At 44.9% G+C, this 15,265-nt stretch overlaps 2 protein-coding genes across 4 annotated transcripts; both read left to right on the top strand.

Moving 5' to 3' along the window:
• Nucleotides 1-1,119: 1,119 nt before the first annotated feature.
• LOC140710875 (G antigen 10-like) lies at nt 1,120-5,942 on the top strand. Of its 2 annotated transcripts, XM_073013696.1 has the most exons (4): nt 1,120-1,217; nt 2,249-2,337; nt 2,819-2,942; nt 5,726-5,942. In XM_073013696.1, exons 2-4 carry the CDS (start codon nt 2,257-2,259, stop codon nt 5,848-5,850), a joined length of 330 nt encoding a protein of 109 aa, XP_072869797.1. In that variant the 5' UTR covers nt 1,120-1,217; nt 2,249-2,256; the 3' UTR covers nt 5,851-5,942. The 2 variants fall into 2 exon arrangements, with proteins under 2 accessions (XP_072869797.1, XP_072869796.1); XM_073013695.1 differs by lacking the exon at nt 5,726-5,942 and having other exon boundaries at nt 2,819-3,173.
• A 4,196-nt stretch (nt 5,943-10,138) lies between these two features.
• Nucleotides 10,139-14,960, top strand: LOC140710874 (G antigen 10-like). Of its 2 annotated transcripts, XM_073013694.1 has the most exons (4): nt 10,139-10,236; nt 11,268-11,356; nt 11,837-11,960; nt 14,744-14,960. In XM_073013694.1, exons 2-4 carry the CDS (start codon nt 11,276-11,278, stop codon nt 14,866-14,868), a joined length of 330 nt encoding a protein of 109 aa, XP_072869795.1. In that variant the 5' UTR covers nt 10,139-10,236; nt 11,268-11,275; the 3' UTR covers nt 14,869-14,960. The 2 variants fall into 2 exon arrangements, with proteins under 2 accessions (XP_072869795.1, XP_072869794.1); XM_073013693.1 differs by lacking the exon at nt 14,744-14,960 and having other exon boundaries at nt 11,837-12,191.
• The last annotated feature ends 305 nt before the right edge of the window (nt 14,961-15,265 follow it).

The following is a 15,265-nucleotide window of genomic DNA, read 5'->3' as shown; positions in this document are numbered from 1 at the left end:
TCCTGCCACATCAGCCTCCTGAGTGGCTGTGAGTCTAGGTACATGCCACCATGCCCAGGTAATTTTTTGATGGCTTTTTCTTTGTTTTTTGTAGTGATGACATTTTCTGATGTTGCTCAGGCTGGTCTCGATGGAAGTCCTGAGCTCAGGTGTTCTGGCCAGCACAGCCTCCCAAAATACTAGGATTACAGGCGTGAGACTTGGCCTGATCAGGTTTTTCTTCTATAGGGGTCTTATCTATACAAAGACTAAACTTATCTGTACCTTTGTGCAGGGGGACAAAGACTTGCATGATGAAATTTATCATTCTGTTGATTTAAAGACAACTATCCTTGACTTACCCGTGTGTAAGTCCATGAAAGCATAATTATGTTGAAAGCATATATTGCTATGGGTGTTGGGAACCCTGCAGTTTCCGCTGCTGTGGGAGCATGTCCTTGGAGGTACCTTTCGTCTGTTTTCTCAACTCCAAACATCTTAGGACCATGGGTTGTGACTGGTAGGACTGTGTATCCTGCTATTTTCAAGACGGAGTTGATTTTCACATGGTGCCACTCTGGCTGTCCCGTTTCCCTAATACCGTCACTTCTCCTTCTGTGATTCTGATGCTACAAATGATAGCTATCGTTTTAGTATTTCTTTACAGGTCCTAGAGATTGTATTCATTTTTTTTTTCAGTCTCTTTCTGTGACTTGTTCACATTGAACAATTTCTTTTTGGTGTAGACTGCTATTGCTGTTTTTGCATGTGGTCTACCTGTCTTCCCAGGTGGGTCACCGTGGCTCTTGTCCCCATGGTGGGGCCACGGCAAGAGAGGACCCTGGGGGTGTGTGTGTGTGTGTGTGTGTGTGTGTGTGTGTGTGTATGTGTGTGTATGTGTGTGTGTCGGGGGTCAGTTCAGTTGAAAATCGAGTGAGTTTTGAGGGGAGCACTACTTGAGGTATTTGAGTCCCAGAAACATAGGGAACAGCAAAGGGCAGTTGGATTCTATTATCCTCACTGGATGGGAACCGGGGGTTTGGGGCATTGGGCTGGGAACGGCAGCCCGCCCAGGCCCACAGCCGCGCATGCTCCCTGGGCCCCCGTCTCAGTGCGCATGTTCACTGGGCGTCTTCCGCCCTGCCCGTTAGCCCACGTGAAGAACGCCAGGGAGCTGTGAGGCTGTGCGGTCTCGTTCTTGCCATCCGGACTCTTTTTCCCCTACTGAGATTCGTCTGGTAGGTCTGCAGGCCAGTTATCCCGGGGGCTGAAGTGTGAGTGAGGGTGAAGAGGGCCTCGGTGGGTCCGGTGGATCCCGCTTCCTCGTCTGTGGCCTCTGAGGGAGACGGACCTCGAGGTCGTCCTCCTTCTCTTCTCAGGCTGCTATGCCACCATCGACTTTGTGGTCGTCAGGGGGCCTGGACAGGGAGGAAGGTGGGCCGGGAGGGAAGGCAGTCAGGGGCTCAGGTGAAGATGGGGTGAGTGCCGTTTGGGGGATGGAAGTCCCGAGGTGCCGAGATCCTCCAACGACACAGGGCAGATCCTGAATAGGGTGCCCGGTGGGGGCAAGGCGGGCGGTAAAGAAGGAACCTGGCACCTGGGAAGGCTACGGCCTGGTGAGCGCCCCCCAGCGGTGTGGAGTGTGGAGCGCCTGAGTGAGAAGCACTGCAAGGTCTCACATACGCCATGGAAGGTCTGGGAAAAGTGGGAAGGAGTGGGCGAGGCAGTGTGGTGCAACCAAACTTGATGTGAGAGGGGGTGAATGGCTCTAGGAAGCGGGAGTTGCCCAAAGCAGCGATCACGGGAATTGCGATTCACTAATGTTTTCGTGGGGAGTCCGCTTGTGAAACTAAACCTCATCAGAAATGACCTCTATCTGCGGGGCACAGTGGCGCTCGCCTATAGTCCGAGTTACTCGGGACACAGAGGCGGGAGGATCCCTTGAGCAGGAGGTCGAGGCTGCAGTGAGCTGTGATGGCGCCGCTGCACTCCAGCCTGAGCAGCACAGCGAGACCGCGGTCCAAAAGAAATTTAGAAAAAAATGTCCTCTGCCTCTTGCCACACGCCTTAAGATGACTGCTCTGCCAGCTTGGCCAGCATAAATGGCTTTGTAGGCACTTAGAAAATGTACACACGTATGCTTAACTCTGGGACTTATTTTGACAGTATTTTCAAAATTAAAACGACAAGTTAACATTGATCCATGGAAGTGATCGAATATGGCAGCCCTCTGGAGCGCATGTTCCCAATCACGGTTGTCTGTTTTCAGTGTGAAATATGAGTTGGCGAGGAAGATCGACCTATCGGCGTAGGCCAAGACGCTATGTAGAGCCTCCTGAAGTGATTGGGCCTATGCTGGTGAGCGCTTAAACGTTAATTCGATGTTTTCTATTAGCAGAAATTAATTTTTGTGATAGTGTTGTTGCATTAGTATGGAAATGCTGAGAAACGTCTTTCCTGCTGATAAAACATGATTATGGCGTCTGATGAAGGAAACGTTGATTGTGGAGGATTTTTTGTTTTTCCTCTCGTGTTCTTCAGCTTTTGCCCATGACTTCTTTCTCATGCTTTGTTTGTTAATGACGGATCGTACACATGTATTCCAACACAGAGTATAATAGCTTCCAAAGTCCTTGTGCGTCACTTTTCTCACAGTAACCTCCCTGTGGGTAGAGTAACCTTCTTGGCCATAGAGAATAGAGTTGGAGAAATGTCTTTAGGCTTAGTTATGATCAGAAACAGCTATGTATTCTGTGTATATATGTAAAATTTTGTATCAATAGCAAAACTTGTTTTTTTTTTTTTTTTCTTTATTTGCACACCCACACATATTCCCCAGCCCGAGCAGTTCAGTGATGAAGAAGTGGAACCACCAAAACCTGAAGAAGGGGAACCAGCAACTCAAAGTCAGGATCCTGCACCTGCTCAGGAGGGAGAGGATGAGGGAGCATCTGCAGGGCAAGGTGATGGAAAGGGAAGAAGAATGCCCGCTGGTGTGTGTGTCTGTGTGTGTGCGTGTGCGTGTGTGCATGTGTGTGTGTGTTATGCATTGTCACATAGCGGGAACAGGAGGAAAGAAATCAATGGAAAGAATGCCTGAAATTGACTGGAAAAGCCAGGAGGCTATGTAGTTTGCAGCTTAGCTTAGGCAAATCCCTCACTATGATAAAATTTCTCGACTTTATGAATGAGAGAATAGAGGTGCCGGGATTGTGTTTTATCCGAGAACCCTTGACTGGTGAATACACAATTTGTACTTTGTTCCAAGGTTTGTGTCTTCCTATCATCTGTGTTGCTATAAAGAAGGAAAGATTTTGCTGAAAATGCTTAAAACTCAAATGCTTTACTGTAAGGTAGCTTAGTACTGGCCCAAGAAGAGACCCAGTTGAGAGGAGCAGGAGCAGCTCCAAAAACTGAGTCACTGAATGTTGGCCACCGTTTCCTTTGATTGATATTTTTATATGGTACGTTTGATAAAAGCTGGATAAACGAGGATACTGCCATACAGGTAGCTGGTTTAGTGATTTTCTAAGTGGCTTTTAGGAGGTGATTAAGTCCTTTTATGGTTGGAAAAGCAGAAAAGGAGTTATCCTGGGGTTAACATGAGGTGGAAATAATTTCTCCAAGATAAAATGTTTTGAAAGGAAACATTTATGTAACTGAGGTCATGGATTATTCCAGGGATTCATTGTTAAAAGTTTCTAGAATATGACTGATAACAATGCCCATTACTTGCTGTCCACCCACTCCCTTATTCTAAGTGCGGGATAGTATATCTTGTGTGATTCACAAACAATGTTATATTTGGTGCTTTGTTCTTCACGGGGTTCATTTATGGAATATTACATTTGGGACCTTCGGACCTAAATATAACTTTGTTTGAACAAAGTTAAGTTTCTGTTTACCCCAGTAGGTAATGGGTGTTGTGACTGTAAGATTTTCTGTAGTCCTCAAATCCATTCAGCTAATCAGTCCTTCAGAAATTGACATTGTAATTGTAACTGAAATCCTATCCATGTTGTAGACTTCCGATTTCTTAGGTGATGCACAGTGCTCTTGGTACTCTACAGCTGAATATAAGCATTATGCATGTCCTGTGGTTTATCCTCAGATGGTCATTTAGGAGAGAGGTCTCAAGCTGGGCTGAACGCTGTGCACTCATAGTCCCAGCTACTTGGGAGGCTGAGGTGAGAGGATCGCTTGAGCCCTGGCGTTCAAGCCCAGCCTGGGAAACACAGCAAGACCTCATTGCTAATAAACAAACAAACAAAGAAGTAAATAAATCAAGGTTTCATGGTATAGGAAAACAGAGATTCGAAGTTTGTGCCTAGTGGCTGGTAATGTTGCAGACATAACTCCTTAGTGAACCGTACCACTTAAAAAAAGACGGTAAGTTTGAGGATATGTGTATTTTTTACCACAATCAAAAGAAAACCTCCTCTCTTCCTAAACTTCAGTGTAGTTGTCATATATTCTTTAAAATTTTTACTCTGTCTATATTCAAGATATAATATTTATAGAAAATTTGCAAGAATAGTACAACGAACTCATATACTTTTCACCTAGATTCGCCAATTATTAATAGCTTTCTCTCCGTACGTTTCATGTCTCTTCCCTCCCTCTTTTACCCGGCTGCCCACACACTCACAAACACCCACACGCGGATATATGTTTACTGTTATTAATGCTGACTTGTTTAGATAAAGTTTCAGGTATCATGGTCCTTTCCCCTATGTACTTGAGGGTGTGTATATCGTCAGCACAAAGAGAAAGTCATTTCTTGGATCATCACTGCAGAAAGATCAAAATCAGGAAATTTAACAATGAGAAAATGCAGTCATTTAATACGCAGTGCATACTCAAATTTTGCCAGCTCCCTAGACAACTTCTTTCTTCCTTTCGTTATTCTTTGTTGAGACGGAGTCTCCCTCCGTTGCCCAGGCTGGAGTGCAGTAGTGCGATCTTGGCTCACTGCAACCTACACCTCCCAGGTTCTAGGGATTCTCACGCCTCAGCCTGCCGTGTAGCTGGGACTACGGGCGCCTGCCACTGCGGTCTTGAACTTCTGACCTCACCTGATCTGCCCACCTTGGCATCCCAAAGTGTTTGGATTGCAGGCGTGAGACCCCACACCCGGCCCAGATAGTGTTATTGATAGGATTTCTTTTTCTGATCCAGAGTCCGGTTCAGGATCACGTCTTGCATGTGCTTTTCAGGTGTTTTTAGTTTCCTTTAATCTGGAATGTTTCCTTAATTTTTCTTTGTCATTCATGATATGGACATTTTTGAAGAGGATAGACCAGTTGGTTTGCAGAATGTTCTGCAGTTTGGGCTTTTTCATGTATTTTTTAAAGACCTTTTTTCAACTCGCGTTGATTGGTGGCTACTCAGGCCGTAGGAGAGTCTAAGTGCTAGGAGTGTAAGTGCTGTGAGAGACAGGATTTCAGCCTTGAGTCATTTGATGAGGTAAGGACAATCAGAAGTAGAATAACAGAGAAGAGCAAAGGAGGCCACAAAGTTGTCTGAGGGCAGTCTTCGGAAAGGAAGAGGGTAATATTTGGAACACCTTGTTTTCCTGTTTTCTGCTAACAGACTGCTGAAATAATGTTCGTGGGATTCTTATCAACACATCTATCATTATAGTAGCTAAAGCTTTGATATAATAACACAGAGAGCATGAGTATTATTTTCTTATTGATATTTTATGTTTTACTGCTTAAATTGATATGTATTTTTTATTTTCAAGGGCCAGAGCCTGAAGCTGAGAGCCAGGAAGAGGTTCGCCCGACGACTGATTATGAGCGTGAAGATGGTCCTGATGTCCAGGAGATGAGCCTGCCAAATCCAGAGGAGGTGAAAAGGCCTGAATAAGGTAGGCAATCCATTAGACATGCAAATCGTAGGGTGTCTGTTTCCACAGTATCATATTATAATAATAATAGTTATTTTTTGAGACAGAGTCTCGCTCTGTCGACCAAGCTGGAGTGCAGTGGTACCACCTCGGTCACTGGAACTTCGGCCTCCCGGGTTCAAGTCATTCTCCTGCGTGTGCCTCCCGAGTAGCCAGGCTTACAGACGTGCTCCACCGTTCCCAGCTAATTTTCATATGTTTAGTAGAGATGGGGGTTTCGTTCCTTTGCACAGGTTGGTCCCGAACTCCTGGCCTTGGGTTATCCACGTGCCTCGCCCTTTGAAATTTCCGGGATTACGGGCGAGAGCCACGGAGCCCGACCCAGCATTATATTTTTAATAGCAGAGAGGTAACAGTACTGCCTCTGTAATACTAGAGTTCTTATATAGAAAGGTTATTTGAAACGTAGTTCAGGCCCCAGCACCCGACTGATAGGCTGTCAGATATAGAAACAAACTGAGTCAAAGCCATGTTGAATGAAGATTTGAGTCTAAATCCTTGAACCAATAGCTCATAGTTTTCAGATGCTTTTGTAAAGATCTGCTTTTAACAAATACATAACACATTTGTAACACCCATCACTTGGTGTGAAAAATGCCGAAGCACTGATGCGGGTTCTAGTACCAGCTCTCACAGCCTTGGCGAGATGCTGAGTGAGTCCTTTCACTTCTAAACCTGTCTTTAGTTCTTATGAAAATAGTGAGTTGAAGTCAGAGATTTGAAAACCATTTTCCCTTCTGGTTCTTTCATACTCTGATCCCGTTGCATCGAATGCATGGGATACAGAGATCATCTGCTTCGCATGATGTGTTGATTCCAAATCATGAAACCCTGGCCTGAGTCATCTGAAAATCTCTAAATTGAGATTTCATTGCTCCTAAGAAAGTGAGCGGTCACTCTGCTTCATCCTAGTTTTTCCGTGTGGAGAGCTGAATACCTATCGTAGTATCTTGTCAAATTGTGAATTCTCCCTCCTCTTTGTTTGTTTGTTTGAGACAGAGTCTCAGTCTGTCACCCAGGCTGGAGTACAGTGGTGTGATTTCAGCTCACTGCCACCTCTGGCTCCCTGGGTAAAGCAGTCCTCCCACCTCAGCCTCCTGAGTGGCTGAAAGTACATGCACAAGCCACCGTGCCTTAAGTTGTTTTTTTTTTTTTTTTTTGTTAAAGTAAAAAAAAAATTTTTTTTTGTCGAGATGAGGTCTCACTATGTTGCCCAGGCTGGGTTTGTCTGGCTTTTAATGAACAATTGCTTTTAAAATCTTTCCTCACGGAAACCTTGAGTGATGAAATTATCAACTGGTGAGAGACCGGTTAGTTCCTATCATCTGTGGCATGTAGGTCAGTGATGCTCAGCATGGGTGTGAGTAAGATGCCTGTGCTATGCACGCTGCCTGCCGCACTGTCAGTCTTCATGAGCCAGCATTTCTAATAAGACTGTCGACACATATGTGATATAATCATCTCTCACCATATCAAATGTTACATGGAAGTTTCAGCTTTAGAGACATGGATTGATCAGATTTAAAGTTGAAAGACCATGACTTTAGTACTTCCTGACTAATCAACTGAAGTATGTTTTACACATGTGTTTTCCAAATTGCTGACTGTGAATTGTAAGTGCTTTTGAATTGAAAGGAAGCACTGGATGTTTAGGGAAGAAATTACCTTTAAATTCTGCAGGTCTGTCCTCAAAGTGTATAGAGAGGTTTAATTGGATGTAAGACACAGGATCACCCTTTGGGTTTTGTTTCTATTCCATTTAATAAAATCCAAACTGTAGTGTGTTTTGTATGCCTTTAGGGTCATTTAAATAATCTGTTGCTAAGTCATGTTCCCAATTGTTACGTTTCTGTTACAGGTGAAAAGCAATGACAGTGTTAAAAGAAGACACGCTGAAATGATGCAGGCTGCTCCTATGTTGGAAATTTGTTCATTACAATTCTCCCAATAAAGCTTTACAGCCCTCTGCAAAGAAGTCTTGCGCATCTTTTGTGAACTTTATTTCTAGCTTTTTGATGCTGTGAGACATGTATCATTCTTTGAAATGTTATATTCTAAGTGTTTGAGCTGGTATGTAGAGACATCATTCTTTTATCTTTCTTTCATTTTTCTCTTTGGCGACAGAGTCTCGCTGTGTCACCCAGGCTGGAGTGCAGTGGCGCGATCTCTGCTCACTGCATCCCCCACCTCCGGGATTCAAGCAATTCTCTGCCTCAGCCACCTGAGTAGCTGGGATTACAGGCGCCCTCCATCACGCCCCGCTAAGTTTTGTATTTTTGGTAGAGATAGGGTTTCACCATCTTGGCCAGGGTGCTCTTGAAATCCTGACCTCGTGATTCACCTGCCTCGGCCTCCCAAAGTGCTGGGATTACAGGCGTGAGCCACCATGCCCGGCGGAGACATAATTCTTATATATTGGTTTTCTATCCAGCAGCCTTGTGAAATATGCTTATGAATTCTAAAAGTTTTATTTCTAGATCATTTTCAGTCTTCAACATACAGAAACATATCATCCTTCAATAAGAGCAATTTTGTTTCTGCCATTTATTTTTCTTTGTCGTTTTGTATTGTTTGTAGAGACGGGGTTTTGCCATGTTTCCCGTGCTGTTCTTGGACTCCTGAGTGCAAGTGATGCACCCGCCTTGCCTCCCACAGTGCTGGGATTACAGGCGTGGGCCTCTGCGCCAGTCCTGTTGCTGCCATTGTAAAGAGTTTTATTTCCTTTTCTGATTTTATGGCACTGTGCAGACCCACCTGTTACCATGGTGATAGTGGACATCCTTGTCTTATCCCTGATGAGAAACGGAAAACTTCCACAATTTCACCGTCATATTTACTGTCCTTTTTTTGTAGATGGACTTCTTCAGAGTAAGTCATTCCATTCTGTTCTAAATATGCTGAGCGTATTCATTTGAATCTATGTTGAGTTTCATCAAACAGTGCATCTATTTTGATTACCACAGCATTCTTTCCCATTCATCTGTTAATATGGTGAATTCGATTGATAAGATTGTAGGTTTTTAAGTTCAATTTTTAAAACTTGAGACAGGGTCTCACTCTGTCATCCAGGCTGGGGTGCAGTGGTGTTATCACAGCTCACTGCAGCCTTGACCTCCTGGGCTGAAGCGATCCTGCCACATCAGCCTCCTGAGTGGCTGTGAGTCTAGGTACATGCCACCATGCCCAGGTAATTTTTTGATGGCTTTTTCTTTGTTTTTTGTAGTGATGACATTTTCTGATGTTGCTCAGGCTGGTCTCGATGGAAGTCCTGAGCTCAGGTGTTCTGGCCAGCACAGCCTCCCAAAATACTAGGATTACAGGCGTGAGACTTGGCCTGATCAGGTTTTTCTTCTATAGGGGTCTTATCTATACAAAGACTAAACTTATCTGTACCTTTGTGCAGGGGGACAAAGACTTGCATGATGAAATTTATCATTCTGTTGATTTAAAGACAACTATCCTTGACTTACCCGTGTGTAAGTCCATGAAAGCATAATTATGTTGAAAGCATATATTGCTATGGGTGTTGGGAACCCTGCAGTTTCCGCTGCTGTGGGAGCATGTCCTTGGAGGTACCTTTCGTCTGTTTTCTCAACTCCAAACATCTTAGGACCATGGGTTGTGACTGGTAGGACTGTGTATCCTGCTATTTTCAAGACGGAGTTGATTTTCACATGGTGCCACTCTGGCTGTCCCGTTTCCCTAATACCGTCACTTCTCCTTCTGTGATTCTGATGCTACAAATGATAGCTATCGTTTTAGTATTTCTTTACAGGTCCTAGAGATTGTATTCATTTTTTTTTTCAGTCTCTTTCTGTGACTTGTTCACATTGAACAATTTCTTTTTGGTGTAGACTGCTATTGCTGTTTTTGCATGTGGTCTACCTGTCTTCCCAGGTGGGTCACCGTGGCTCTTGTCCCCATGGTGGGGCCACGGCAAGAGAGGACCCTGGGTATGTGTGTGTGTGTGTGTGTGTGTGTGTGTGTGTGTGTATGTGTGTGTATGTGTGTGTGTCGGGGGTCAGTTCAGTTGAAAATCGAGTGAGTTTTGAGGGGAGCACTACTTGAGGTATTTGAGTCCCAGAAACATAGGGAACAGCAAAGGGCAGTTGGATTCTATTATCCTCACTGGATGGGAACCGGGGGTTTGGGGCATTGGGCTGGGAACGGCAGCCCGCCCAGGCCCACAGCCGCGCATGCTCCCTGGGCCCCCGTCTCAGTGCGCATGTTCACTGGGCGTCTTCCGCCCTGCCCGTTAGCCCACGTGAAGAACGCCAGGGAGCTGTGAGGCTGTGCGGTCTCGTTCTTGCCATCCGGACTCTTTTTCCCCTACTGAGATTCGTCTGGTAGGTCTGCAGGCCAGTTATCCCGGGGGCTGAAGTGTGAGTGAGGGTGAAGAGGGCCTCGGTGGGTCCGGTGGATCCCGCTTCCTCGTCTGTGGCCTCTGAGGGAGAAGGACCTCGAGGTCGTCCTCCTTCTCTTCTCAGGCTGCTATGCCACCATCGACTTTGTGGTCGTCAGGGGGCCTGGACAGGGAGGAAGGTGGGCCGGGAGGGAAGGCAGTCAGGGGCTCAGGTGAAGATGGGGTGAGTGCCGTTTGGGGGATGGAAGTCCCGAGGTGCCGAGATCCTCCAACGACACAGGGCAGATCCTGAATAGGGTGCCCGGTGGGGGCAAGGCGGGCGGTAAAGAAGGAACCTGGCACCTGGGAAGGCTACGGCCTGGTGAGCGCCCCCCAGCGGTGTGGAGTGTGGAGCGCCTGAGTGAGAAGCACTGCAAGGTCTCACATACGCCATGGAAGGTCTGGGAAAAGTGGGAAGGAGTGGGCGAGGCAGTGTGGTGCAACCAAACTTGATGTGAGAGGGGGTGAATGGCTCTAGGAAGCGGGAGTTGCCCAAAGCAGCGATCACGGGAATTGCGATTCACTAATGTTTTCGTGGGGAGTCCGCTTGTGAAACTAAACCTCATCAGAAATGACCTCTATCTGCGGGGCACAGTGGCGCTCGCCTATAGTCCGAGTTACTCGGGACACAGAGGCGGGAGGATCCCTTGAGCAGGAGGTCGAGGCTGCAGTGAGCTGTGATGGCGCCGCTGCACTCCAGCCTGAGCAGCACAGCGAGACCGCGGTCCAAAAGAAATTTAGAAAAAAATGTCCTCTGCCTCTTGCCACACGCCTTAAGATGACTGCTCTGCCAGCTTGGCCAGCATAAATGGCTTTGTAGGCACTTAGAAAATGTACACACGTATGCTTAACTCTGGGACTTATTTTGACAGTATTTTCAAAATTAAAACGACAAGTTAACATTGATCCATGGAAGTGATCGAATATGGCAGCCCTCTGGAGCGCATGTTCCCAATCACGGTTGTCTGTTTTCAGTGTGAAATATGAGTTGGCGAGGAAGATCGACCTATCGGCGTAGGCCAAGACGCTATGTAGAGCCTCCTGAAGTGATTGGGCCTATGCTGGTGAGCGCTTAAACGTTAATTCGATGTTTTCTATTAGCAGAAATTAATTTTTGTGATAGTGTTGTTGCATTAGTATGGAAATGCTGAGAAACGTCTTTCCTGCTGATAAAACATGATTATGGCGTCTGATGAAGGAAACGTTGATTGTGGAGGATTTTTTGTTTTTCCTCTCGTGTTCTTCAGCTTTTGCCCATGACTTCTTTCTCATGCTTTGTTTGTTAATGACGGATCGTACACATGTATTCCAACACAGAGTATAATAGCTTCCAAAGTCCTTGTGCGTCACTTTTCTCACAGTAACCTCCCTGTGGGTAGAGTAACCTTCTTGGCCATAGAGAATAGAGTTGGAGAAATGTCTTTAGGCTTAGTTATGATCAGAAACAGCTATGTATTCTGTGTATATATGTAAAATTTTGTATCAATAGCAAAACTTGTTTTTTTTTTTTTTTCTTTATTTGCACACCCACACATATTCCCCAGCCCGAGCAGTTCAGTGATGAAGAAGTGGAACCACCAAAACCTGAAGAAGGGGAACCAGCAACTCAAAGTCAGGATCCTGCACCTGCTCAGGAGGGAGAGGATGAGGGAGCATCTGCAGGGCAAGGTGATGGAAAGGGAAGAAGAATGCCCGCTGGTGTGTGTGTCTGTGTGTGTGCGTGTGCGTGTGTGCATGTGTGTGTGTGTTATGCATTGTCACATAGCGGGAACAGGAGGAAAGAAATCAATGGAAAGAATGCCTGAAATTGACTGGAAAAGCCAGGAGGCTATGTAGTTTGCAGCTTAGCTTAGGCAAATCCCTCACTATGATAAAATTTCTCGACTTTATGAATGAGAGAATAGAGGTGCCGGGATTGTGTTTTATCCGAGAACCCTTGACTGGTGAATACACAATTTGTACTTTGTTCCAAGGTTTGTGTCTTCCTATCATCTGTGTTGCTATAAAGAAGGAAAGATTTTGCTGAAAATGCTTAAAACTCAAATGCTTTACTGTAAGGTAGCTTAGTACTGGCCCAAGAAGAGACCCAGTTGAGAGGAGCAGGAGCAGCTCCAAAAACTGAGTCACTGAATGTTGGCCACCGTTTCCTTTGATTGATATTTTTATATGGTACGTTTGATAAAAGCTGGATAAACGAGGATACTGCCATACAGGTAGCTGGTTTAGTGATTTTCTAAGTGGCTTTTAGGAGGTGATTAAATCCTTTTATGGTTGGAAAAGCAGAAAAGGAGTTATCCTGGGGTTAACATGAGGTGGAAATAATTTCTCCAAGATAAAATGTTTTGAAAGGAAACATTTATGTAACTGAGGTCATGGATTATTCCAGGGATTCATTGTTAAAAGTTTCTAGAATATGACTGATAACAATGCCCATTACTTGCTGTCCACCCACTCCCTTATTCTAAGTGCGGGATAGTATATCTTGTGTGATTCACAAACAATGTTATATTTGGTGCTTTGTTCTTCACGGGGTTCATTTATGGAATATTACATTTGGGACCTTCGGACCTAAATATAACTTTGTTTGAACAAAGTTAAGTTTCTGTTTACCCCAGTAGGTAATGGGTGTTGTGACTGTAAGATTTTCTGTAGTCCTCAAATCCATTCAGCTAATCAGTCCTTCAGAAATTGACATTGTAATTGTAACTGAAATCCTATCCATGTTGTAGACTTCCGATTTCTTAGGTGATGCACAGTGCTCTTGGTACTCTACAGCTGAATATAAGCATTATGCATGTCCTGTGGTTTATCCTCAGATGGTCATTTAGGAGAGAGGTCTCAAGCTGGGCTGAACGCTGTGCACTCATAGTCCCAGCTACTTGGGAGGCTGAGGTGAGAGGATCGCTTGAGCCCTGGCGTTCAAGCCCAGCCTGGGAAACACAGCAAGACCTCATTGCTAATAAACAAACAAACAAAGAAGTAAATAAATCAAGGTTTCATGGTATAGGAAAACAGAGATTCGAAGTTTGTGCCTAGTGGCTGGTAATGTTGCAGACATAACTCCTTAGTGAACCGTACCACTTAAAAAAAGACGGTAAGTTTGAGGATATGTGTATTTTTTACCACAATCAAAAGAAAACCTCCTCTCTTCCTAAACTTCAGTGTAGTTGTCATATATTCTTTAAAATTTTTACTCTGTCTATATTCAAGATATAATATTTATAGAAAATTTGCAAGAATAGTACAACGAACTCATATACTTTTCACCTAGATTCGCCAATTATTAATAGCTTTCTCTCCGTACGTTTCATGTCTCTTCCCTCCCTCTTTTACCCGGCTGCCCACACACTCACAAACACCCACACGCGGATATATGTTTACTGTTATTAATGCTGACTTGTTTAGATAAAGTTTCAGGTATCATGGTCCTTTCCCCTATGTACTTGAGGGTGTGTATATCGTCAGCACAAAGAGAAAGTCATTTCTTGGATCATCACTGCAGAAAGATCAAAATCAGGAAATTTAACAATGAGAAAATGCAGTCATTTAATACGCAGTGCATACTCAAATTTTGCCAGCTCCCTAGACAACTTCTTTCTTCCTTTCGTTATTCTTTGTTGAGACGGAGTCTCCCTCCGTTGCCCAGGCTGGAGTGCAGTAGTGCGATCTTGGCTCACTGCAACCTACACCTCCCAGGTTCTAGGGATTCTCACGCCTCAGCCTGCCGTGTAGCTGGGACTACGGGCGCCTGCCACTGCGGTCTTGAACTTCTGACCTCACCTGATCTGCCCACCTTGGCATCCCAAAGTGTTTGGATTGCAGGCGTGAGACCCCACGCCCGGCCCAGATAGTGTTATTGATAGGATTTCTTTTTCTGATCCAGAGTCCGGTTCAGGATCACGTCTTGCATGTGCTTTTCAGGTGTTTTTAGTTTCCTTTAATCTGGAATGTTTCCTTAATTTTTCTTTGTCATTCATGATATGGACATTTTTGAAGAGGATAGACCAGTTGGTTTGCAGAATGTTCTGCAGTTTGGGCTTTTTCATGTATTTTTTAAAGACCTTTTTTCAACTCGCGTTGATTGGTGGCTACTCAGGCCGTAGGAGAGTCTAAGTGCTAGGAGTGTAAGTGCTGTGAGAGACAGGATTTCAGCCTTGAGTCATTTGATGAGGTAAGGACAATCAGAAGTAGAATAACAGAGAAGAGCAAAGGAGGCCACAAAGTTGTCTGAGGGCAGTCTTCGGAAAGGAAGAGGGTAATATTTGGAACACCTTGTTTTCCTGTTTTCTGCTAACAGACTGCTGAAATAATGTTCGTGGGATTCTTATCAACACATCTATCATTATAGTAGCTAAAGCTTTGATATAATAACACAGAGAGCATGAGTATTATTTTCTTATTGATATTTTATGTTTTACTGCTTAAATTGATATGTATTTTTTATTTTCAAGGGCCAGAGCCTGAAGCTGAGAGCCAGGAAGAGGTTCGCCCGACGACTGATTATGAGCGTGAAGATGGTCCTGATGTCCAGGAGATGAGCCTGCCAAATCCAGAGGAGGTGAAAAGGCCTGAATAAGGTAGGCAATCCATTAGACATGCAAATCGTAGGGTGTCTGTTTCCACAGTATCATATTATAATAATAATAGTTATTTTTTGAGACAGAGTCTCGCTCTGTCGACCAAGCTGGAGTGCAGTGGTACCACCTCGGTCACTGGAACTTCGGCCTCCCGGGTTCAAGTCATTCTCCTGCGTGTGCCTCCCGAGTAGCCAGGCTTACAGACGTGCTCCACCGTTCCCAGCTAATTTTCATATGTTTAGTAGAGATGGGGGTTTCGTTCCTTTGCACAGGTTGGTCCCGAACTCCTGGCCTTGGGTTATCCACGTGCCTCGCCCTTTGAAATTTCCGGGATTACGGGCGAGAGCCACGGAGCCCGACCCAGCATTATATTTTTAATAGCAGAGAGGTAACAGT

Source organism: Chlorocebus sabaeus, chromosome X, assembly GCF_047675955.1.
Source record: "Chlorocebus sabaeus isolate Y175 chromosome X, mChlSab1.0.hap1, whole genome shotgun sequence".
NCBI lineage: Eukaryota > Metazoa > Chordata > Mammalia > Primates > Cercopithecidae > Chlorocebus > Chlorocebus sabaeus.
The sequence above is the reverse complement of the archived record's forward strand: the minus strand, read 5'-3'. Positions and strand labels throughout refer to the sequence as shown.

Bases quoted from the DNA above. Each gene is read 5' to 3' on its own strand.
- LOC140710875 (XM_073013695.1), top strand. From the start codon at position 2,257: ATGAGTTGGCGAGGAAGATCGACCTATCGGCGTAGGCCAAGACGCTAT. The intron at 2,338-2,818 runs GTGAGCGCTTAA...CATATTCCCCAG, and splicing joins AAGTGATTGGGCCTATGCTG to CCCGAGCAGTTCAGTGATGA.
- LOC140710874 (XM_073013693.1), top strand. From the start codon at position 11,276: ATGAGTTGGCGAGGAAGATCGACCTATCGGCGTAGGCCAAGACGCTAT. The intron at 11,357-11,836 runs GTGAGCGCTTAA...CATATTCCCCAG, and splicing joins AAGTGATTGGGCCTATGCTG to CCCGAGCAGTTCAGTGATGA.